Below are 18,169 nucleotides of genomic sequence, written 5' to 3' on the forward strand. Positions count from 1 at the left end.
TATTAAATCTTAGGTATTCTCTATGTTTCTGAAAGTTTGGGGCTTTGGTGGTGGAGAAATTGAATAGAACTTATTAATTCTGGTCATTAAAAGTGTATTTAATTTGCTATTTATTCTGATAGTCTTAAAGCCATTAAGCAAAATTGTCTTTATATATAGAACTTTCTCACAGGTCCTATTTTATTTAAGGTAAACCAGACTAAATATCAATTGCCTGAAAATATCTTCAAAGTAAATGAACTCACGCACTGGCTTGATTTTTATGGAGACGCATGTAAAAGGTCATCTTGGAAAATGAACTCAGTAAGTATGATATATCTAAAGGGGGTATTGACCATCAGTGAGTTAACACAGCATTTATGACATTGTAAATCAACTATACTTCAGTTAAAAAAAAAGAAAAAATATAGGCATTTGTGCTATAACTTTGCACAAGAGTTCCCCCCCAATTTTTGCAGTCTGCAGAATTGCCCAATAGAAATAGCAGGGCTTAGGAGAAAAGCAGGGGAGGCCCCTCAAAACCTGTGCAGTTTTGTAGCCAGAGCATTGAGAGAAAAGTGGTTGCCACTGGGAGGGATAGCTTGGACCAACCAGGCAAGCAACCCATGGAGAGTGCCACGAGGAGATGAAAAACGCACAAAAACCGAAGGGTAGCCATCTGTCCGAGGTCTAAGCAGTGATGGGTGATCCTGAGAAACACAGCTGGGAGTGGAGCTCCGCTCTACAGGTGGGCATAGGAGGCAGGGTGACTCACCAGGAGCCAGCAGTATAAGGGAGGCTGTAGCTTTGGGGAGGGTTGCCTGGATGTAAGTACTTTTATTTTCTTAAAATAAAGCTAAAGGGCTGTTGATGCCAGTTCAGCAGCTAACCTGAGATTTTAAAATTTCTTTTCTCTGAAGGTTGTAATTCTCCTCCTAGCACATCAACGTTTGCCTGACAAAAATCACGTATGAGCTAACCAGCTATCTACTAATGATTCCATTCCCTGTTGACCAAATGCATCTGAACTAACTCACATTTCACAAGTGCAGGTGGCAGCAGAGCAGGCTCTTTGGGAAGGTGTCCAGAGTTTATAATTAATGGCTGAATTAAATGAGCACTGAACATACTGTTTATATACCATTCATTGATACACAGAAAACATTTTCTTAGAATTTTATCTGTATCAGTACTGCTGACCAGCATTTTGGGTTGCCTTGGCTATAGGTACTAAGACCTTAAACCATCAGGGATTTGAGGCTAAGAGGTAAGGCGTTAAGATTTCTCTGTCCTTTCATTTATCAGAACTGTTGTCATTTCCATTTTTAGGACACTTCAGTAGACATCCAGTCTCCTGTCATATTCAGTCATTTTCCATTTATCTTTAACATTCTGTCGAAAATTAAACTACTGTATGCAGACTCACTTTTAAAAATACAGGTATGCATGCCCTATTTCTTTGTCTTCATTAGCAAGTCAAATGACAAGGACCTTTTTCAGGGTATAGTATTTGGCGGGTATTAAGGGAGCCACCCACTGGTGAAACCAATGGTCATAGCCATCATGGAACTTGTACTCTAATGAAGAAGGTAAGAGCGACTGTCATAATTTGGGTTGGCCTTGAAGCGTACTTGGGCTTCAGTAGCAAAGGGCAGAGCTTGGGCAGCTGGTCTGGTTGTAGGGCTTTTCCCTTGAGGTTGGTGCCTGTAGTCTTGTGAATGGTGCTCAGAGAGGAACAGCAGACCTGGGCTCATTGGAATTAGCACCAGTATTTAAGGAGGTCCAATCTAGTGGGAAAACACAGTAGTGGGAATAGAGGTGACAGAAGATTCTTGAAACTCAGACCCAAATAAATGTCTGGTGCTCTGTGACGGTGCCACAATAAATGTTCGTAAAAAGTGTTTCCTTTTGGGTATGCTTACTGTCATCATCTGAGTTAGTTCTGTTTGTCAGCTTATCCTGCAAAGTGGTTTTGAACTTAAGGTTGGACAGTTAAAAATGCCTCAGGAAATGGATCTCAACACATTGTTGTAAGGATTAAATTTGTTACATATGTAACGCATTTAGATCAGTGCCTCGTACAAAGTAAGTGCCCAACAGTCTTAGCTCTTGTTATCACTTCACTCACTTTTCATGTAGATATACACGGATAATATTCAAATAGATGTAATAAAAGTAGGCATTTTCACATAGTGCAGTTACCATAATAAAACAAAATAGGAAATTGATGAGTTCTAAGTATGACCATTAATGAAATATTTAACAAAGGACAATGGAAGGAAAAAAGATACAAGAACTCTATCTTGCTTCAACTCTTATAACTATTCTCTCCTGATTTTAAACAAGCTTCCAGTAATTATTTTGTAGAATTTGATTGCTCCTTATTTTGCTAAGAGATACAAATGATTCCAAATTGCCGTTTGTTTTCAGATAGACAGTTTGTGTGTCTCTCTGTCTCATATTAACTTCCTAGATTATCTGTCCCCTGAAATCTCTTGTCTGGGTTTTCCTCCTAGCAAAGAATATCTTTAGAGAGGCCTCTCCTTCTGCACTTCCCTGCAGTCGGCTGCTTTTCTAAACTCAGCTTCTCTTCCTGATGAGTGTGTTAGTGTCAGGCTCTGCTTCATTGTTCACTAATAGTCTCAAGGCCACTGATGAGCATAGTGACTGATGATGACTGAAGTGGTCGTAGTTGTGTCTACGGGATAAAGTGGTCCAGTGGGGTCTGCAGTTGGTCACCATCCTGCTCACCCAAGTTGGCTCCACAGAGCTTTTCATTCCCCAGGTCCCGTGTTTCTTCTGTTTGCTGGGAGGTGGCGGGGTGGGGGATATTGAATATATAGTGTATCTCCAGTGGTGTATATAGGGCCCTTTTCATAAATGTTTGTGACATGTGCTTAAAATAAACTGAACCAGTTTATTCCACTTTGTAAATTTCTACTTAGAGCAAATGGTGAAATGAAGTGAAATGTTTCTCTTTTCCCAGGAGAAGAAATTACGCATGTGTATGAGGTTGGCTGGCGTTATGGAACGAGAAGGGTCCCCACTGGCCTTGCTGCCCACCTTTAACCTAACAGTGAGAAGGAATCACTTGATTGAGGATGCTTTGAATCAGCTAAATCAGTACGAGAATGAAGATCTGAGGAGGGAGTTACTGGTAAAGTACAATTCTCACTTAACATTTTTGCTGCTGGGAGAAGGAAAACGTAAAAGAATGTAGCAGTGGGCCTTACAGAGGGGAATTGGCTCCGTTTTCTGCTGGGGTGTCCGTGTTGGAGGTCCCCTAATTCCCCAGGTGCCTGTGAATTCCAGGTGAGAGCTGGAGGCACTCAGTGTGCGCTAACTGAGGAGGAGCAGGTGAAACGGTTGTGCTCCCCCAGCCTGGCCAGGTAGCTCGCCCACCACTAGCCCTGAGGTCCAGTCCCTCCTGAGGCCTGGCTGATCGCCACCTTTTAAGGGTTCCAGTGACGTGGATGACACAAAGGAGAACTGAGGGTTTGTTTCTGCTCTCGTGCCGGAACCCAGATTGCTTTGTCGAAGAAATAACTTACTGACTATGTAGTGTTTTGAGGGTATAATTGTAGATAATCCCCATGTCCTGAACATTCATTCATTGGTTTAATTACTGTCTAAGCTGTCTTACTAATGGATATTTGACACAGAATAACAGTAATGACTGGAGGACCTAATGAATGTCTTCCTTGCACCAGGAACTATAGTAAATGTTTTACACCTACTTGTGTAACTCTTTCAACCACACTGTAGAAGGTTCTGTTTTTACCTCTTTTTACAGATGGGGAAACTGAGGTACAGAACTGTTAGGTTTCTTATCCCAGGGTGACACAACTGATAAGTATCAGAGCCAGGATTTGGGCCCAGCTCTCAGGCTCTAGACTTTGCACTTAATCAAGACCAGTAAAGACCTTACTGGTAACATTTATTAGAGTGTGTTATGGGAAGCATTAGTTTATCACCTGTCCTGTTCAGATTAAAGAATGATTGACTTGACTAAAGCTAAAAGTATGTTGCACTGAGGTTTACAGTTAGAGTTGGCATTTCCACATATTTTTGCACATACATAATTTAAAAATCTAATGAACTCATTAAGTGATTCTAACCTTTGTCAGCCAGCCAGTCCACTCAGTTATTTTAGTTCCACTTTTATATTTCATTCATTCACTTAAAAAATTTAGGTAACATTTGATAAGCAGTTACCATTTTCTAGACTATGTGAAGCATTTTACCTGTGTTACCCCATTTAATCTTTCTGATGATCTTGTGAGAAAACTGAGGCTTTGTGAGATTAAAGAGCTTGCCCAAATGAAGGGGCAGGGTAAGGGTTTGACGCTTGGTCTTACGATAAAGATTTTAAATAACTCACTGAGGTTTGAAACTTGCACCTCTGCAAAGTAGAAGAGGCTTTCAATCCAAATAACCCAGTAAAAAGAGCTTTCGGGAGTGCTGTCGGAATATTCCAGATGGAAACGCTGAGCAGGCCTTTGGAATGAGCCTGTGTCAGTCAGGAGAGAAGACAGAATGGATAGGAGGGTTAAACCTGTGCACGTGATGAATGAAATTTAAAGAAAAAATGAGCATTCGTGGAGAGAGCAGAGAGCTGCAGGGATTTCTGGTACTAAAGCAGCACGAGAAAGAAGAGAGAAACAAAAACCTCAACAGTGCTTCATGAGAGAAGGCAGGGGGAAAAGAGTGTGAGGAAAGAGGAGGTGACCAGCAGTGGAAAATGAGTTGGTGAAATCAAGGAGATGGGGCATGAGAAAAAGTCTCTGGCGGTGGGGAGTCCCAGGCTCCTGGTCCCCATGAAGAGAAGCATTTGTAAGTAGAGAAAAGGGTTCGGACGTTGGTGTTAGAGGAGAGGAAGCCAGTATTGTCTGTATTGGAAACAATGGTGTTGAGATTTTTTTTTCTTGTAAGAATAAGGGAGGGCTTATTAACACATTTGTAAACTGATGTGAAGGATTCCAGGAAGGAAGGCAGGAAGGAAGAGAGCGAGTAATTAAAGGAGCAGAGATGGGTTATGAGAGAATTATCTTGAGGAGGGATTGGTGTCAACAGGTGAGAGGCTGCCTTCTCATGGAATCAACAGCCAAGCCAGTAAGTGCTTTATGCGTGCTTTGGTTTTTCTGTTTTTTGAAAATCTTAACATTTATGATTTCTTTATGCTTAATATAGCTTATGACTATAAAAATGATGCCAGTTGAGGTCAAGTTGATATAAAGACATCAGACTCTTGTGTTTGGCAGACAGAGGATTAAGTCTTAGCAGCTGTGTAACCTTGGGAAAGTTGGTCAAGTTCTTGAAGCCTCCCCACCCTCATAGGATTAATAGGAGAATTAAATGTAACATGAGTAACTTGCTTACCACAGTGCCTACCAAACACTTGGGTCCACAAATAATTATTAAATGAGATTGAATACAGCAATACAGAGTTCTGCAAGTGATGCATCATTTACTCTGTTTCCTTAGGTTTCATTTAGTGGAGAAATTGGATATGACTTTGGAGGCGTCAGGGCAGAGTTTTTCCACTGTCTGTTTAAAGAAATGACCCGACCAGAGTATGGCTTGTTCACATATCCTGAAGAGGCTTCCTGCATGTGGTTTCCTGTCAAGGTAAGTCCTCTTTCTCTTTGCTTATGCTGTTTCCTGACAGAAACGGCATATCATGCACCATAGAAAATTAGGTTCTGTAGACTGTTTTATATAAATAGGAGAGGAATTAGTGATATAATTATGGAGATAAATTTTAATTCTAAAAATGTGTTATTTTCTCTAACATGCAGACCTCTCCCTGAGTTTCCATGTCCACATGGAGAACTTAAGCCATATATATATATGTATGTGTGTGTGTGTGTGTGTGTTTGACCATTTATACAATGTGTAGATTAAAATGAACCCTTCCTTTCTCAGGCATTCATTCTTTTAGTTCTGTTTTGCCCCAATGAATTTAAAGACAAAGGCTATGAAAAGAAATTATGAAACCTTCAGTTTATAAGGACTACGAGCCTCATGTGTTTGTATTCCTGTTAATACTTTTATTTTTTATTGAAATATATTTGACTTATAAGATTATATAAATTTAAGTTGTATAACATGTTGATTTGATACATTTATATTATCATATGGTTTCCATTTTAGTGATAATTAACACCTCTGTCACATCACTTGTTTATTTTTAGTGGTTGGAATGATTAAGGTCTGGTATCTCTGCAAGTTTGATGACTGTGATAGGGTATTGTTGTCCCTCTTCACTCTACTGTGCATTTGATTTCTAGGACTAATTTGCTACTCATTGCAGTTTTTTTCTACTCAGCAGCAGCTCTCCTATACCCTCACCCCATCCTGTTAATGCATTTAGTAACCAAAACTGTGGCAAGGATTTAAACTGACTTACTGATTGAATATAAACTCTAAATATTCTTACCTCAAATTTTTTGGTTTTAATTTGTGATTTGATTTTGTGAAAAGGTTTACTTAATATAAATACTCCATTGTACTGCTAAAAATTCATAGTATATTAAGTTTTTTTTTTTCTTTTCAGCCTCTATTTGAGAAGAAGAGTTACTTCTTCTTTGGGGTTCTGTGTGGACTTTGTCTGTTCAATTGCAATGTTGCCAACATCCCTTTCCCACTGGCTCTGTTTAAGAAACTTTTGGACCAAACACCATCATTAGAAGACTTGAAAGAACTCAGTCCTGTTTTGGGAAAGTAAGTTAACATAACTGTTTTTTTCAGAACTCTGTATAACATATATTTAGATAAATATTTAAACACACACACACACCTGTAGTGTTTTCACATTCAACAGTAGCATTCTAGATACTTTAAACCAGTTTTAACTTTGGCAAGAATTGTTAGATAAGAATTTGACTTTCTAAAATTAAGAAAAGTTGTTTTTTTGTATTAGTCCTCACTGCTTGCATTAACCTTTGGACTTTATTTGTGTAGAGACAGTCGTGACAGAGCACAAGTTACACTTTGGTGCAAAGCCTGCAAGTGGCGTTTATTTTAAAAGTTGTTTCACATCATCACCTTTAAAATGAAAACTTACTTCTAAGCTAAAAGACAAGCCACCACCTTGAAAATATATTGGTAACACGTAATAGAAAGGGTTAATATCCCTACTCTGTAAAGCGTTCCTGTAAGAAACGTTGTCAGAGTATACAAGAAGGCAACTCGCAGAAGAAGCAATAGAAATGGCTCATAAAATAAAAGATGGTCAATCTCACTAGTGATCGTGGAATGCATATTAAAATAAGAGGCTAATATGCATTTCCAATTGACAGTGGTTGGAAATACTGGTGATGGTCATGTCAGCAAGGGTGTGGGAACCCTCTAATTTGAGGAATTGTGAGTGGAAGTGTAAACTGGTAACTTGTTTTCAGCGCGCAGGGTGGCTATACAGCGGTACCCCCTTACCTGTGGGAGATGTGTTTTAGCACCCCCAGTGGATGCCTGAGACCATGGGTAGTGTTGAACCCTGTATCCACCATGTTTTCCTCTAGACATAACGTAACTATGATAAAACTTAGTGTATACTATCAGCACAGTATGAGGTTAACAATGACTAACAATGAAGTAGAACAATTATAACAATACAGTGTAATAAAAGTTATGTGAATGTGGTCTCTCTCTCTCTCCAAATACCTTATTGTACAAACCTAATGCCTTTTCCATCCTAACTGAGCACTTGTCATGCACCTTGCCTGTAACTTTTACAACTGAGGCGCAACAGCATGAGTTTCTTTTTCTTTCTTCAGTTTCACAGATGGAAGATTCTTTTCTTACTGGAGGTCCTAGCAATCTCAGCGTATGATTTTTTTTTTCTTTCCTTTCCTTATTAACTCAAGAACTCCTACCTTTTCACTTAAAGGATACCCTTCATGCTTCCCTCTGGCATATCTGAATTGCTACCCTTCATGCTTCCCTCTGGCATATCTGAATTGCCAGCATCACTGCTCTTGCGCTTTGGGCCCAATATTAAGTAAAATAAGGGTCACTTGAACACAAGCACTGCGATGCTGCAGGGGTCACAAGACAGCTTCTAGGTGACTAGGGATCTGCTGGAGAAAGGGATGACTCACGTACCGGACACAGAGCGGGAGGGCCTGAGATTTCATCCTGCTTCTTGGAACGGCATAAAGCAAAACTGTGGATAAGGGAGGACTACTGTACTTAGCATCAAAACACGTTTGCTCCTTTGACCTTTAGACATTTCCCACTCAGAAACACAGAGTTACGCAAAGATCTGTGTAACACTGATGCGCATGTATTAGTTTTTAGTATATAGACTGTCTAGTTCCTCAGTAAGGGAATTAGTATGGTATATTTACACAGTGGAATACTGTGGAGATTTTTAAAAGAATGAGAACAGGAGTATGATCCTATTATTCCTGTTTTACAGATTAGGAAACTGAAACGCAGACAAGTGAGGTAGCTTGCCCCAGACCCCATAGTGACAGAACCATGATTTGAATATAGGCAGTCTGGCTCCAGAATCCCATTATTAACCAATATACTAACTATACTTATAAGGAAAAAAATATCGAGAGGTTTAGAAAGGAGGAGATAATTTTTTTTAACTGAAAACATTGAAAGCTTATGCATAAGAAGACTTAATAAACCAAATATACATAAACTCAGTAAAGGTAAAGATCATTAAATATGTATTAACATTTCTCAAACTTTTATGTTTTAAGACTCTCTTAAAAATTAAGAGAGGACCCCGGAGAGCTTTTATGTATATCTTATATTGTTTACATTTGTCGGTATTACAGTATTGGAAGTTAAAAGTGATACATATTTTAAATACAGAAATACACACTCATCTGTTAGCTTTCATATAGCCCCTAGAAAATTCTGCCTTGTACTCACAACAGAATGTGAAGGAGGTAACATCTTAGTATTAAGAAAACAGTTTTGACTTTGTGGACCCCTGTAAAGGCCTTAGGGATTCCCACAAGTTGTTGGTCTGGGTCACACTTGGAGAATCACTGATCTCTATATTCACTGCGACTCCTGTTTTAATCCTAGCAGGTTTAAAAAAGAAACAAAAACTTGACATGCTGATTTAAAATTTATATAGATGAACAAAGGGCCAGAAATAGCCAGAAATAATTTGTAAGGTGAATAAGGATGGGGAACCTAGCCAACCAGGTATCAAGGGTCATTAGAAAGCTGCATTAGTTAAGGCAGTATGGTTTTGATGCAGGCTTTCTAGTGGGACAGGAGAGCACAGAAACTTACCCTACACACATGGCACTTTGTTAGAGGTAGTAGATTAAATCGGTGGGGATAGAAGTACTAGTCAGTTAATGCATCCAGGGAAAAAATGAGGGCAGGCACCTTAGGGCATACAAAAAAAATCAACTCTGTATGGATAAAGGACTTAAATATTGAATGCAAAAATGATGAAAATATGGACACATACCTTTCTCACCGTTGGGACTTCTCAAGCAAGACATAAAAAGTTAATGTTGGTACATTAAAGGAAGGATTGATAAATTTAATTGCAATAAGATGAAGGAAGTTCTCTGTTCATCAAGAGATACTTTGATGAAAAGATCCTCTTCAAACCGTAAATCTTTGTGTAACATTTGGGGGGTGGTAGAAAAATAAGATAAGGGAGGTACCCCTGATAGGTAGGTATAAGATGTTGGCAACGTTTTAGTTCTTGTTTGGGGAGGCACGTTCACAGATGTTCTTCATAAACACACCCATAAATAAGCAAATAAACTGTAGATGGACATATAATGACAGAGTATCATGAACCAAGTATTACGATGAATCCAGATTTGTCAGCCAAGTTCCCATTACTCTCCCTCACCCCCCAAAAAACACAATGAATAAAATACAGTCTGTTTTTATCCTGGTCCCATAATAAAAGACCCAGCATCTTATCACAGTATGGTAATAAAAAAAAATCCATCAAGGGAGAAAGTCAACTTGGATTCCACCTTCTCCCAGAGGCCTTCCCCAGTGACATACATCCCTTCAGGAAGAGTTAAGCAGGCTCTCCCAAATTGTACCTTTATATTGTTTCTGGCTGCACATACCTGATAGCACTGTAGGTAAGACTTTCATCAACCCTTCTAGTCTCAGGGCTTATTGATAATAATTTATGTCTCAACTTTATATCCCTTATGCCTGCCATATCAAGTACTTAATGTTTGTTGAATGAATAAATGAGTGAAGGACCACATACTATAATAAGTGGTGTATTACTTTAAAAGAAACTTTATAAAGTACCATTAGAACAACAGAAGATGGAAATATAAAAAGACTGACCTCCATTCTGATATAACCTCCGTTCTCACAGATGCTTTGAGACAATTAAGGCAGTGAAATTTCTTGTCTGTCTTAAGCTTGAGGATATTGGGACAGGAGGTACAGAGAAGGTCTTTTGACCCATCCATTCCTCAAAAATTTTAAGAGATAACTTGATAATTAAAAGGACATCTATTATTCTCTAAGTAAAATTTAAAAGCTCAAGGAAAGGTGACACCAGTTTGAGTTTCTGTATCAGTGAGTGTGTTAGCGATCCTTTTCAGAACAGATGCCTACAGTCACGGGGTAAAAGAAGTTGGGGTGGAGGGAAGAGAGCTGGGAATTAGGTGGAGAGCCTACCGAATTGCAAATAAACTTCCATTCTCACACCTTGGGTGAGGTCTGGCCCTAGTTAGACTCTTAATACACAGAAACAGGTGCTGTGAACTGACCCTGACCCCCCACCTTGAGAACAGGCATGCTCTTGACGTTTATTTTAGTGTAGCTGTCGTGATTATTGATTTCTTAAACACAAAATTATTTGTTCCTTAGGAGTTTGCAAACACTTCTGGATGATGAAGGCAATGACTTTGGGGAAGTATTTCAAGTCTATTTTAATGTGAGTAACAATAATCAAATTGCAGATCTTATTTAAACTGATTAACCTTTGTATACGTACCCTTAGTAAAAAACCAAACTGAACCAAGCTAGTACAAAAGGTGCTTTTGTTTTGTTTTGTTTTCATTTTTCATGAGTAGGGTGTATCAGTTAGCTTTTACTGTTTAGCAGCCAGCATCTAAACTTAGTGGCTTAAAACAAGAAAGGTGATTCTGTGGGTTTCCGGACAGGGCTGACTTGGCCGGGCTGCACGGTCCACAGTGGCCTTGCTCACATACCTGGTCATTGGCAGGCTGGTCAGTTTACGGGGTGTCCTCTGGATCAGCTGTCTCTGTGCTAGTGGTCTCTTGTCCTCCAGGCTCTGAGGTGTCTTCACAGAGTGGTCTCAGGGTTACACAGAGTGGAAAGAGATGGCAGGCCCCAACACATCAGCTTCTTTTCAAGGTTTTGCTCCTGCCAGACCCTGTTGGCCAGAGTACTTAACATGGCCTCATCCAGATACACGGGCCAAAGAAATAGACTCCCCCCTTGATGGGAGGTGGGTCACATTGCAGAGGGGCAAGAATACCGGGATGGGAGGAACTGGTGGCCTTTTTTTTTTTTTTTTGCTAATCTACCACACTGGGTCTGTACTGTATAAAGTGAATACTGAGGTGGCGATTTTCCAATTAATTTTTTTAGTATGATCAGCTGAAATAGATAATTCAAGTTTTTTTTTAAAAAAACTCATTTTCCATTCTGCATGATAAAGGTGGTAATTTTTTATTTATACATTTCTCGCTCATTTTTATGACAAAAAAGTACATTTCTACAAATTTTTGAGGAATAGAGGTGTGCTCCAAAGTGTTTTTGTTGATAGTAGATGTTTAGGATTACTTGGGAGATACTGTCTGAGTTCATTTGTGGTTACAGGTGCACTGGGACAAAAATGATGTAGACTTAATTCCTGACGGAAGTCACGTAATTGTCAGCCAGACTAACAAGTAGGTACAAAGAAATGAAATGTTTGGGTTTTTTATACACTATATTTCACTGGACTCTAAAAATTCCTTGTAATTATCATTTTCCTTTCTTAAGTAATCACTTTTCAATAAGGCAGAGAGTTGGTGCATATTGTGTATATGAGTGTGTCTCCTGGACTTTGTATTCTGGCTGAGAAGGAAATGGCTTTCTTGGGGAGGCCTTCCTTTATCTTCTTGTCTAGAATACCACTGACTTCTCTCTTAACCCTTGCCCTGCTTTACTTTTTCTTTTCATGTCACACATTACCCACCTGTTGGATTTTTTGCTTCTTTACTTATCAGTGTTTCCCCCAGCTCTAAGGAGCTGCGTGATGGCAGGGACTTGGTCTGCGTTGCTCACCACTGTACTATATCCAGTATCTAGAGTGGTCCACAGTGGTGCCCGGTCCCTAGCAGGCACTTAGTTTTGTTAATATTATTAGAGGTTGCTGTGGTAAATTATTAGGTATTTCCCGATACCTAATGGGATGCCATTTAAAGCCATAGAGTTTGGGATCATAGAATGAATGTTCCCTTGATAACTGGTCAGAGTAGCAAAGAGATATCTAGTGAGCATGCTAGCCTAAGCCAAATGTTTTTCTTTGATTTTTTAAAAATCTTTATTTTAAAAAACTTTGTATTGTAGCATAACGTACAGAAAAGTATACAAATTACAAGTTTGCAGATCAAGAAACAGAACACTGCTAGCTCTTGGGTACATTTTATGGATAAGCCCCAATTTATCCATAGTATGACTGACTGCCTCTGGCCCCTTTCCGTAAAAGAATTAGCAAACGTGCCCAAAGGAAGAAACTGCAAGTCGAGTGCTGGGCTCACCTCAGAGAGTTCTCTTCTCTCTTAGTCCAGAGGCTCCTTGAGTTTTGACTCAGATTCGGAAGCCTGGAGCTAGATGTGCTTTGGTGTTTTACCCGGCTCTTTCTAGTTCTTACGGCTGGGAACATTTGCTGCCAGCTGCTCATCATAGCTAGATGCATAAATCCCCTTTTTGTTTGTGTCTAACCACAAATAATATTACTCACTTTGACAAATTCATACAGTACAGAAGTGTGTAAGATAAAATATGAAAAGTTTCCTCCATCTCCCCAGCCCATTCCCCAGAGCTGATCACCGATAGCAGGTCAGGTTTTATTCTTCCAAACTTCCTCTTTTCTAATCTGACAATTCTCCTAACTGCGTGACCTTGAGCATCATGTACCTTCACTGTGGCTCAGTTTCCTCTTCACCAAAATGCTCCGAGAACCTGCCTCAGAGAATTTTATGAAGGTTAAATTAGATAATATGTGAAAAACAGCTCTAAGTTCATGGCACCGGTTGTTAGGTGTTCTAGCTCTTTATTTTTATCATTCTTCTCACCCCCTCCCCTACTTTTGTTCAGGATATTACAATAATCTGAAATCATTTTTTGTTTCGTTAAAGGAGAGACTATGTTTCTAAGTATGTCAATTACATCTTCAACATCTCTGTAAAGGTAGTTTATGAAGAGTTTCAAAGAGGATTTTATAAAGTGTGTGACAAGGAGATTATTGAATTTTTCCATCCTGAAGAACTCAAGGATGTGATTATTGGAAATACAGATTACGACTGGGAAACATTTGAAAAGGTACTTCATACAGGCCAAGAAGTTTAAAGTAAAATTTTGTTTGTTTGATTTCTGAATTTTTTTTTTTTGCATTTTTCTGTAGAATGCACATTATGCACAAGGATACGACAATTCACATCCCACCATAGTGATGTTTTGGAAGGCTTTACACAAATTGACTTTGGAGGAAAAGAAAAAATTCCTTGGTAAGTATTACATCAGGAGTAGTTCTATAGAATCATGGCTTTTTTGTGAGATAAGGAAATCTTGTTTGTCAGAGGCACCATTTACAATGAGTCACAGTGTAAGAGCCACTCCTAGTCCAGTTGATGTCCTCTATGCCAGGCTGTCCCAACATCAAAAACCTAATGTTAATGTAGGGCTTTTTTCCTTTGATTTTCAACTCTGCCTGTTCTTTTCTTTGAGCTAAATATTGAGCCTTCTTTCTGTCATTGTGTCATCATTCAGTCACCCAGGCCCTGTGGGATTAACCAAGCTGTATAGTCACTTGTCTCCAGTTTTCTGCCTCACCTTTAGATTTTGATCTCAGTTTTATGCCGACTTGGTGGTTTTCCTGAGACTTGTTTAATGACTTTCTCTCTCATTTTCTTACTCAGTTTCCTTACTTATTTTTGAGAAACATTTGTCTTCTTCTTCTTATTTTTGTGGATAACATGTATGTTGGAAGATACTCAGACTTCTTCAGAAGCCCAACCTAACTTTCCAATCTCAACTCTTAGAGGAAATCTTTGTTCTGGCCAAGTAGTTCCCTTGTCCGTACAAGGGACAAGGTGTCCAGAGCTCACCCTGTGCCTCCCACCTCCAGCTTTCTCAGAAGATCCATCCCTGCCTTGACCCTTCACCTCCCTCCTTGTTGCCCCTCTAAACCTTTCCTTCTTTAAAGGTTCAACTTATTTCCCAACTGTCAGAAGTCTCCCTGGTCATCCCAGCCTGATTCTCCCTGCTCTGAAGTACAGCATTTACACTCAGGAGGGACTTAGATCCATGGCACCTTGCTTGGCTGCCTTACACCCTTCTGTTTTTCTCTTGCTGTTTGTCTTTTCCTACACAATCTAATATTCCCAGCCAGACTGTAAGCTGCTTGAGGGCAGTGGCTCTGTGTCAGACTTTGTCCTAATAATGGTCTCCAGCGCAGCTCAGTGTAGGACTCTGCACGTGTGTGTTGAATAAACACATTTTCTCCCTATAAATTTTGGTCTCAGTGAAACAGATCACTCATTTTTATTCTTCTTTTAGTATTTCTTACAGGAACTGACAGAATTCAAGTAAAAGGTTTACAGAACATGAAAATAACATTTTGCTGTCCTGAAAATTTGAATGAGAGAGATCCCATAAGAGCACAGACATGTTTTAGTGTCCTCTACCTCCCTAAATACTCTACAATGGAAAGGGTGGAAGAAGCACTTCAGGTAGCCATCAACAACAACAGGGGCTTCGGCTGACCCTGCCCTGCACTCCTTACCCCGTTGGGGAAATACTTTCGAAAATAAAATTAACTCAAAAATTAACATTGAAGTCTTGCTGACTATTCAGTGTGTTTATCTGCCTTTTGAGAACTTCTCTTTTTACATGTAAGATGTATTAATAATGATATAGATTAGGCTGTTAAAACAAGGTGATCCTGAAACATGAAACGAGACAGAAGTTTTTCTTTTTGTTTTTTTTTTTCCCTCATAAACGTCTGGGTAGTTTGTCCAGGGCTGAAATGGTTCTTCTCCCTCTCAAACTGCTCTAATAAAAGTCACAGGTGACTTCTGGTTTGTAAATTTCAGTAGAAACTTGCCCATTTCCATCTTAAATATATGTATGGCCTTGGAAACCTCTGACTTTCTCCTCCAAGCTCTCAGGAGCTGCGCGGCTTGCCTTCTCTTGGCTACCTTCCCATGTCCTTTGCCTCCTTTTCTGCCTGGTTCTCTCACTCCCTGGACCTAACGTGGTGTAGTTGTCTTTCTCACTTTGCACTCCTCAATGCCACGACGTCAGCTGTTCCTTCTGTGCTGCTGATACCCAGTTCGCTCTCTCTGACCCACAGGAACTGATCTATTCCAGCATCACAGCCATTTTTTCTGAGTAGTCCATGTCTCTACCTGCACGCCAGAAATCTAGATCTGCATGGCAGAGTGAGCTGGACCCCTGCTGCAGATAAAGTTTAGTTTTTGGAGAGAGAAAACTTTCATGGGTAGTAGTGGGAGAAAAAGGGAGTCTAGGGCTGTGCTGTCCAATATGTGGCTATTTAATTAAAATTAAATGAAATGTAAAATTCAGGTCCTGTCACACTAGCCACATTTCAAATGCTCAGTATCTATATGTGACTGGTGGCTAATATATTAGTACAAATGTAAGGACTTGCCACCAAAGGGGTCCATAACACACAAAACCCCTGCAATTTTGCATGTGCTTTTTCCCTCCTTTTTTGTGAAGGAGAGCCAGTGTTTATCAGCTGCATATATCAAAACAATTTTAAAGCAATAAAGTCCATTTGCATTAACACTGTTATTACAGTTCCCGAATCCTTCCTGATGTGCCCCCTGCCCAGCTCCAGCCTGGTCTCCCACCACTGCCCTGCACACATGGTGTGCCACATTCTAGTCAACTGTAACCACCTCGGTTTCCTGAACGGGCCACAGTCTTTACTGCGTTTTCACACATAGTCTGTCTTCTGCCTGGAACCCTCTTCTCACCCACCCCTACCCCTCCTGCTTCCTCACCTCATGTCTTCAGTTCCACCTCCCCCGTCCGGGTTGTTTCTCAGGATTCCCTGTAGAGATCATGGCTATCTAGTGGATGCCATGAGAGTGAATTAGTGTCTGTGGAATACGGCTACCTAGCTCTGCATTTCCCATGCGTAGTCTCTGGTTCCTCCTGCTTGCTTAGCTACCAGGGATCCCGTAAGTTAGCCAGAAGTGCCACCTAGTGGCATGTGCGGAAGACAGCAGTCACCTCCAAATGGACTGTTTCACTAAGAGGGACAGAACTTAGAGAAGGGGACAGGCCTTTCCCTCCTCGACTATGTGCACTAGTGAGAATCTACTGTGGCTCTTGGCTGTAGCAGGTAACTTCATATTTCCTACCTCACTTAAAATGCCCACGAGCTCTGGAAGTAGGTATCATCATTTCCATGTTACCGATGCAAGAGTCTGAAGTTCAGAAAGACTTCGTTAAAAGCCCCTCTGCAAGAATGGAAGAAAATGCAGAGGGAGAGTAGGTCATGGCAAGGCCTTTTTTATATCCTCAGAGTAGAAAATTCCCACTTAAAAAGCCGGTGAGAACGCTCTCATTAACAAGGTGGTTAAATACGATCCCTGTCAGTGATGCGGATGAGGACACTAGGGAAGATAATCTTAAGAGGCTCTGAGGGGGCAAGAGGTCCCATGCCACTGTGGAGTCAGTTGATGGTTGAGGAGGAAGAGTCCCAATTAGTGACAGAATCAGTGGGTTTACAGTGCACTGGGAGGTGGTGCGGTCAATATGATGGTGCGTGTGGCATGAGTTCTGAAATGGGAAGCTAGTGAAGGAGTCCCCATAAAGGACAGGCTGTGCTGTGAGGAACTTAGGAAAGGAACCCACTAGAAAACCGATGGAGAATTCCCAAGAAAGGGTGTCACATCTGAGAGGGTTACTAGAAGTAGCAGAATGTAGTGGACAAAATACAGAAGGCTTAAGACTTGACTGGTTGATGTGGAGGTAACGGGGCTGCCAACACTATTAATCCCTAGGCACCAGAAAGTCTGGGGACTACGTGGGCACAATCATCAAGTAGTTAATTTCTTCCCTTTGGTGGTGGTATTTAGCATCTGCAAAACTCAGGAAATGTACATGAAATACTGTTAACTGGGTACTCAGAGAGGAGCTGCAGCAGAGGATCTGGGGGAGGGGTCTGCCCATGGGAGACCCTACAGGGTCCTGCTCGGTTACATGACCATAGTGAGATTTAGGGTAAATTAAAAAGAACAATAATGCCATCTCAGGAAACGATGGGAACCTCTACAGTCTTCTGGGTTATTTGTATATTGCCATAGGGTAATTTTAAAAACAACTTGTACTACAGTATACACATTGAATTAATGCAATAGAAAATACATCTTACCTCATGTTTTAATTTTCTTTTGAAGGGGAAGAATCACTGTCTACAGCTTCTGTTAAACTAAGATTCTATTAAAAATCAATTAAGTTTATATTCAGTTCTTAGGTTTCTTTAGGGTAACTACTGAAACATTTATGTTATACCTCTGAGACAGTTACTGTACTGATCAGTCTTGTTAAAATTCAGGAAAATCAGTAACTTTTAATGTGTCAAATGCTCATGCCCTTAGTAGTGCTAAATAGGTCTTCTATGGCAGGAAATGTGGCTCAAAACATAGCCCTAAATCAACAGCACATAATCAGCTATTTGCAAGTTTTTCAACCCCACTTCTAACCCCCAGAGGCATATACTTTCCTGGGAAATCACTCTAGTTTGGCTATTAAGTGCCTCTCTAAACACAGCTTACAGTTTAAAATTTAGAATATTTTATATTTTCTCTTCCTTAGAATCACAGTCTTGTGACCAAAAGAAAAAGCCTGCAAATTGTTTTATGGAAAATGTCAATATCTTATTTTATTATTGTTAATATAAGCATCTGATGCTAAAAAGACAAAAGTAATTTTACAAACTCAGAATTTTTGCAAG

General features: G+C 40.0%; 1 protein-coding gene across 3 annotated transcripts in view; it reads left to right on the top strand.

The window, feature by feature from the left end:
- The window catches only part of HERC5 (HECT and RLD domain containing E3 ubiquitin protein ligase 5), a 37,797-nt gene extending 22,789 nt beyond the window's left edge, over nt 1-15,008 (top strand). For 2 of the 3 annotated variants that reach the window (XM_015250520.3, XM_031688325.2), the window contains exons 14-23: nt 190-303; nt 1,309-1,419; nt 2,966-3,136; nt 5,464-5,607; nt 6,536-6,702; nt 10,813-10,879; nt 11,791-11,861; nt 13,317-13,500; nt 13,583-13,685; nt 14,737-15,008. In XM_015250520.3, the coding sequence (XP_015106006.2) occupies nt 190-303; nt 1,309-1,419; nt 2,966-3,136; nt 5,464-5,607; nt 6,536-6,702; nt 10,813-10,879; nt 11,791-11,861; nt 13,317-13,500; nt 13,583-13,685; nt 14,737-14,942 (1,338 nt within the window). In that variant the 3' untranslated portion in view covers nt 14,943-15,008. The remainder of the gene's footprint in view (nt 1-189; nt 304-1,308; nt 1,420-2,965; nt 3,137-5,463; nt 5,608-6,535; nt 6,703-10,812; nt 10,880-11,790; nt 11,862-13,316; nt 13,501-13,582; nt 13,686-14,736) is intronic. The other variant, XM_015250515.3, reaches the window with a different exon arrangement.
- Nucleotides 15,009-18,169: the final 3,161 nt, after the last annotated feature.

The sequence above is a fragment of the Vicugna pacos genome, chromosome 2, assembly GCF_048564905.1.
Source record: "Vicugna pacos chromosome 2, VicPac4, whole genome shotgun sequence".
Classification (NCBI taxonomy): domain Eukaryota; kingdom Metazoa; phylum Chordata; class Mammalia; order Artiodactyla; family Camelidae; genus Vicugna; species Vicugna pacos.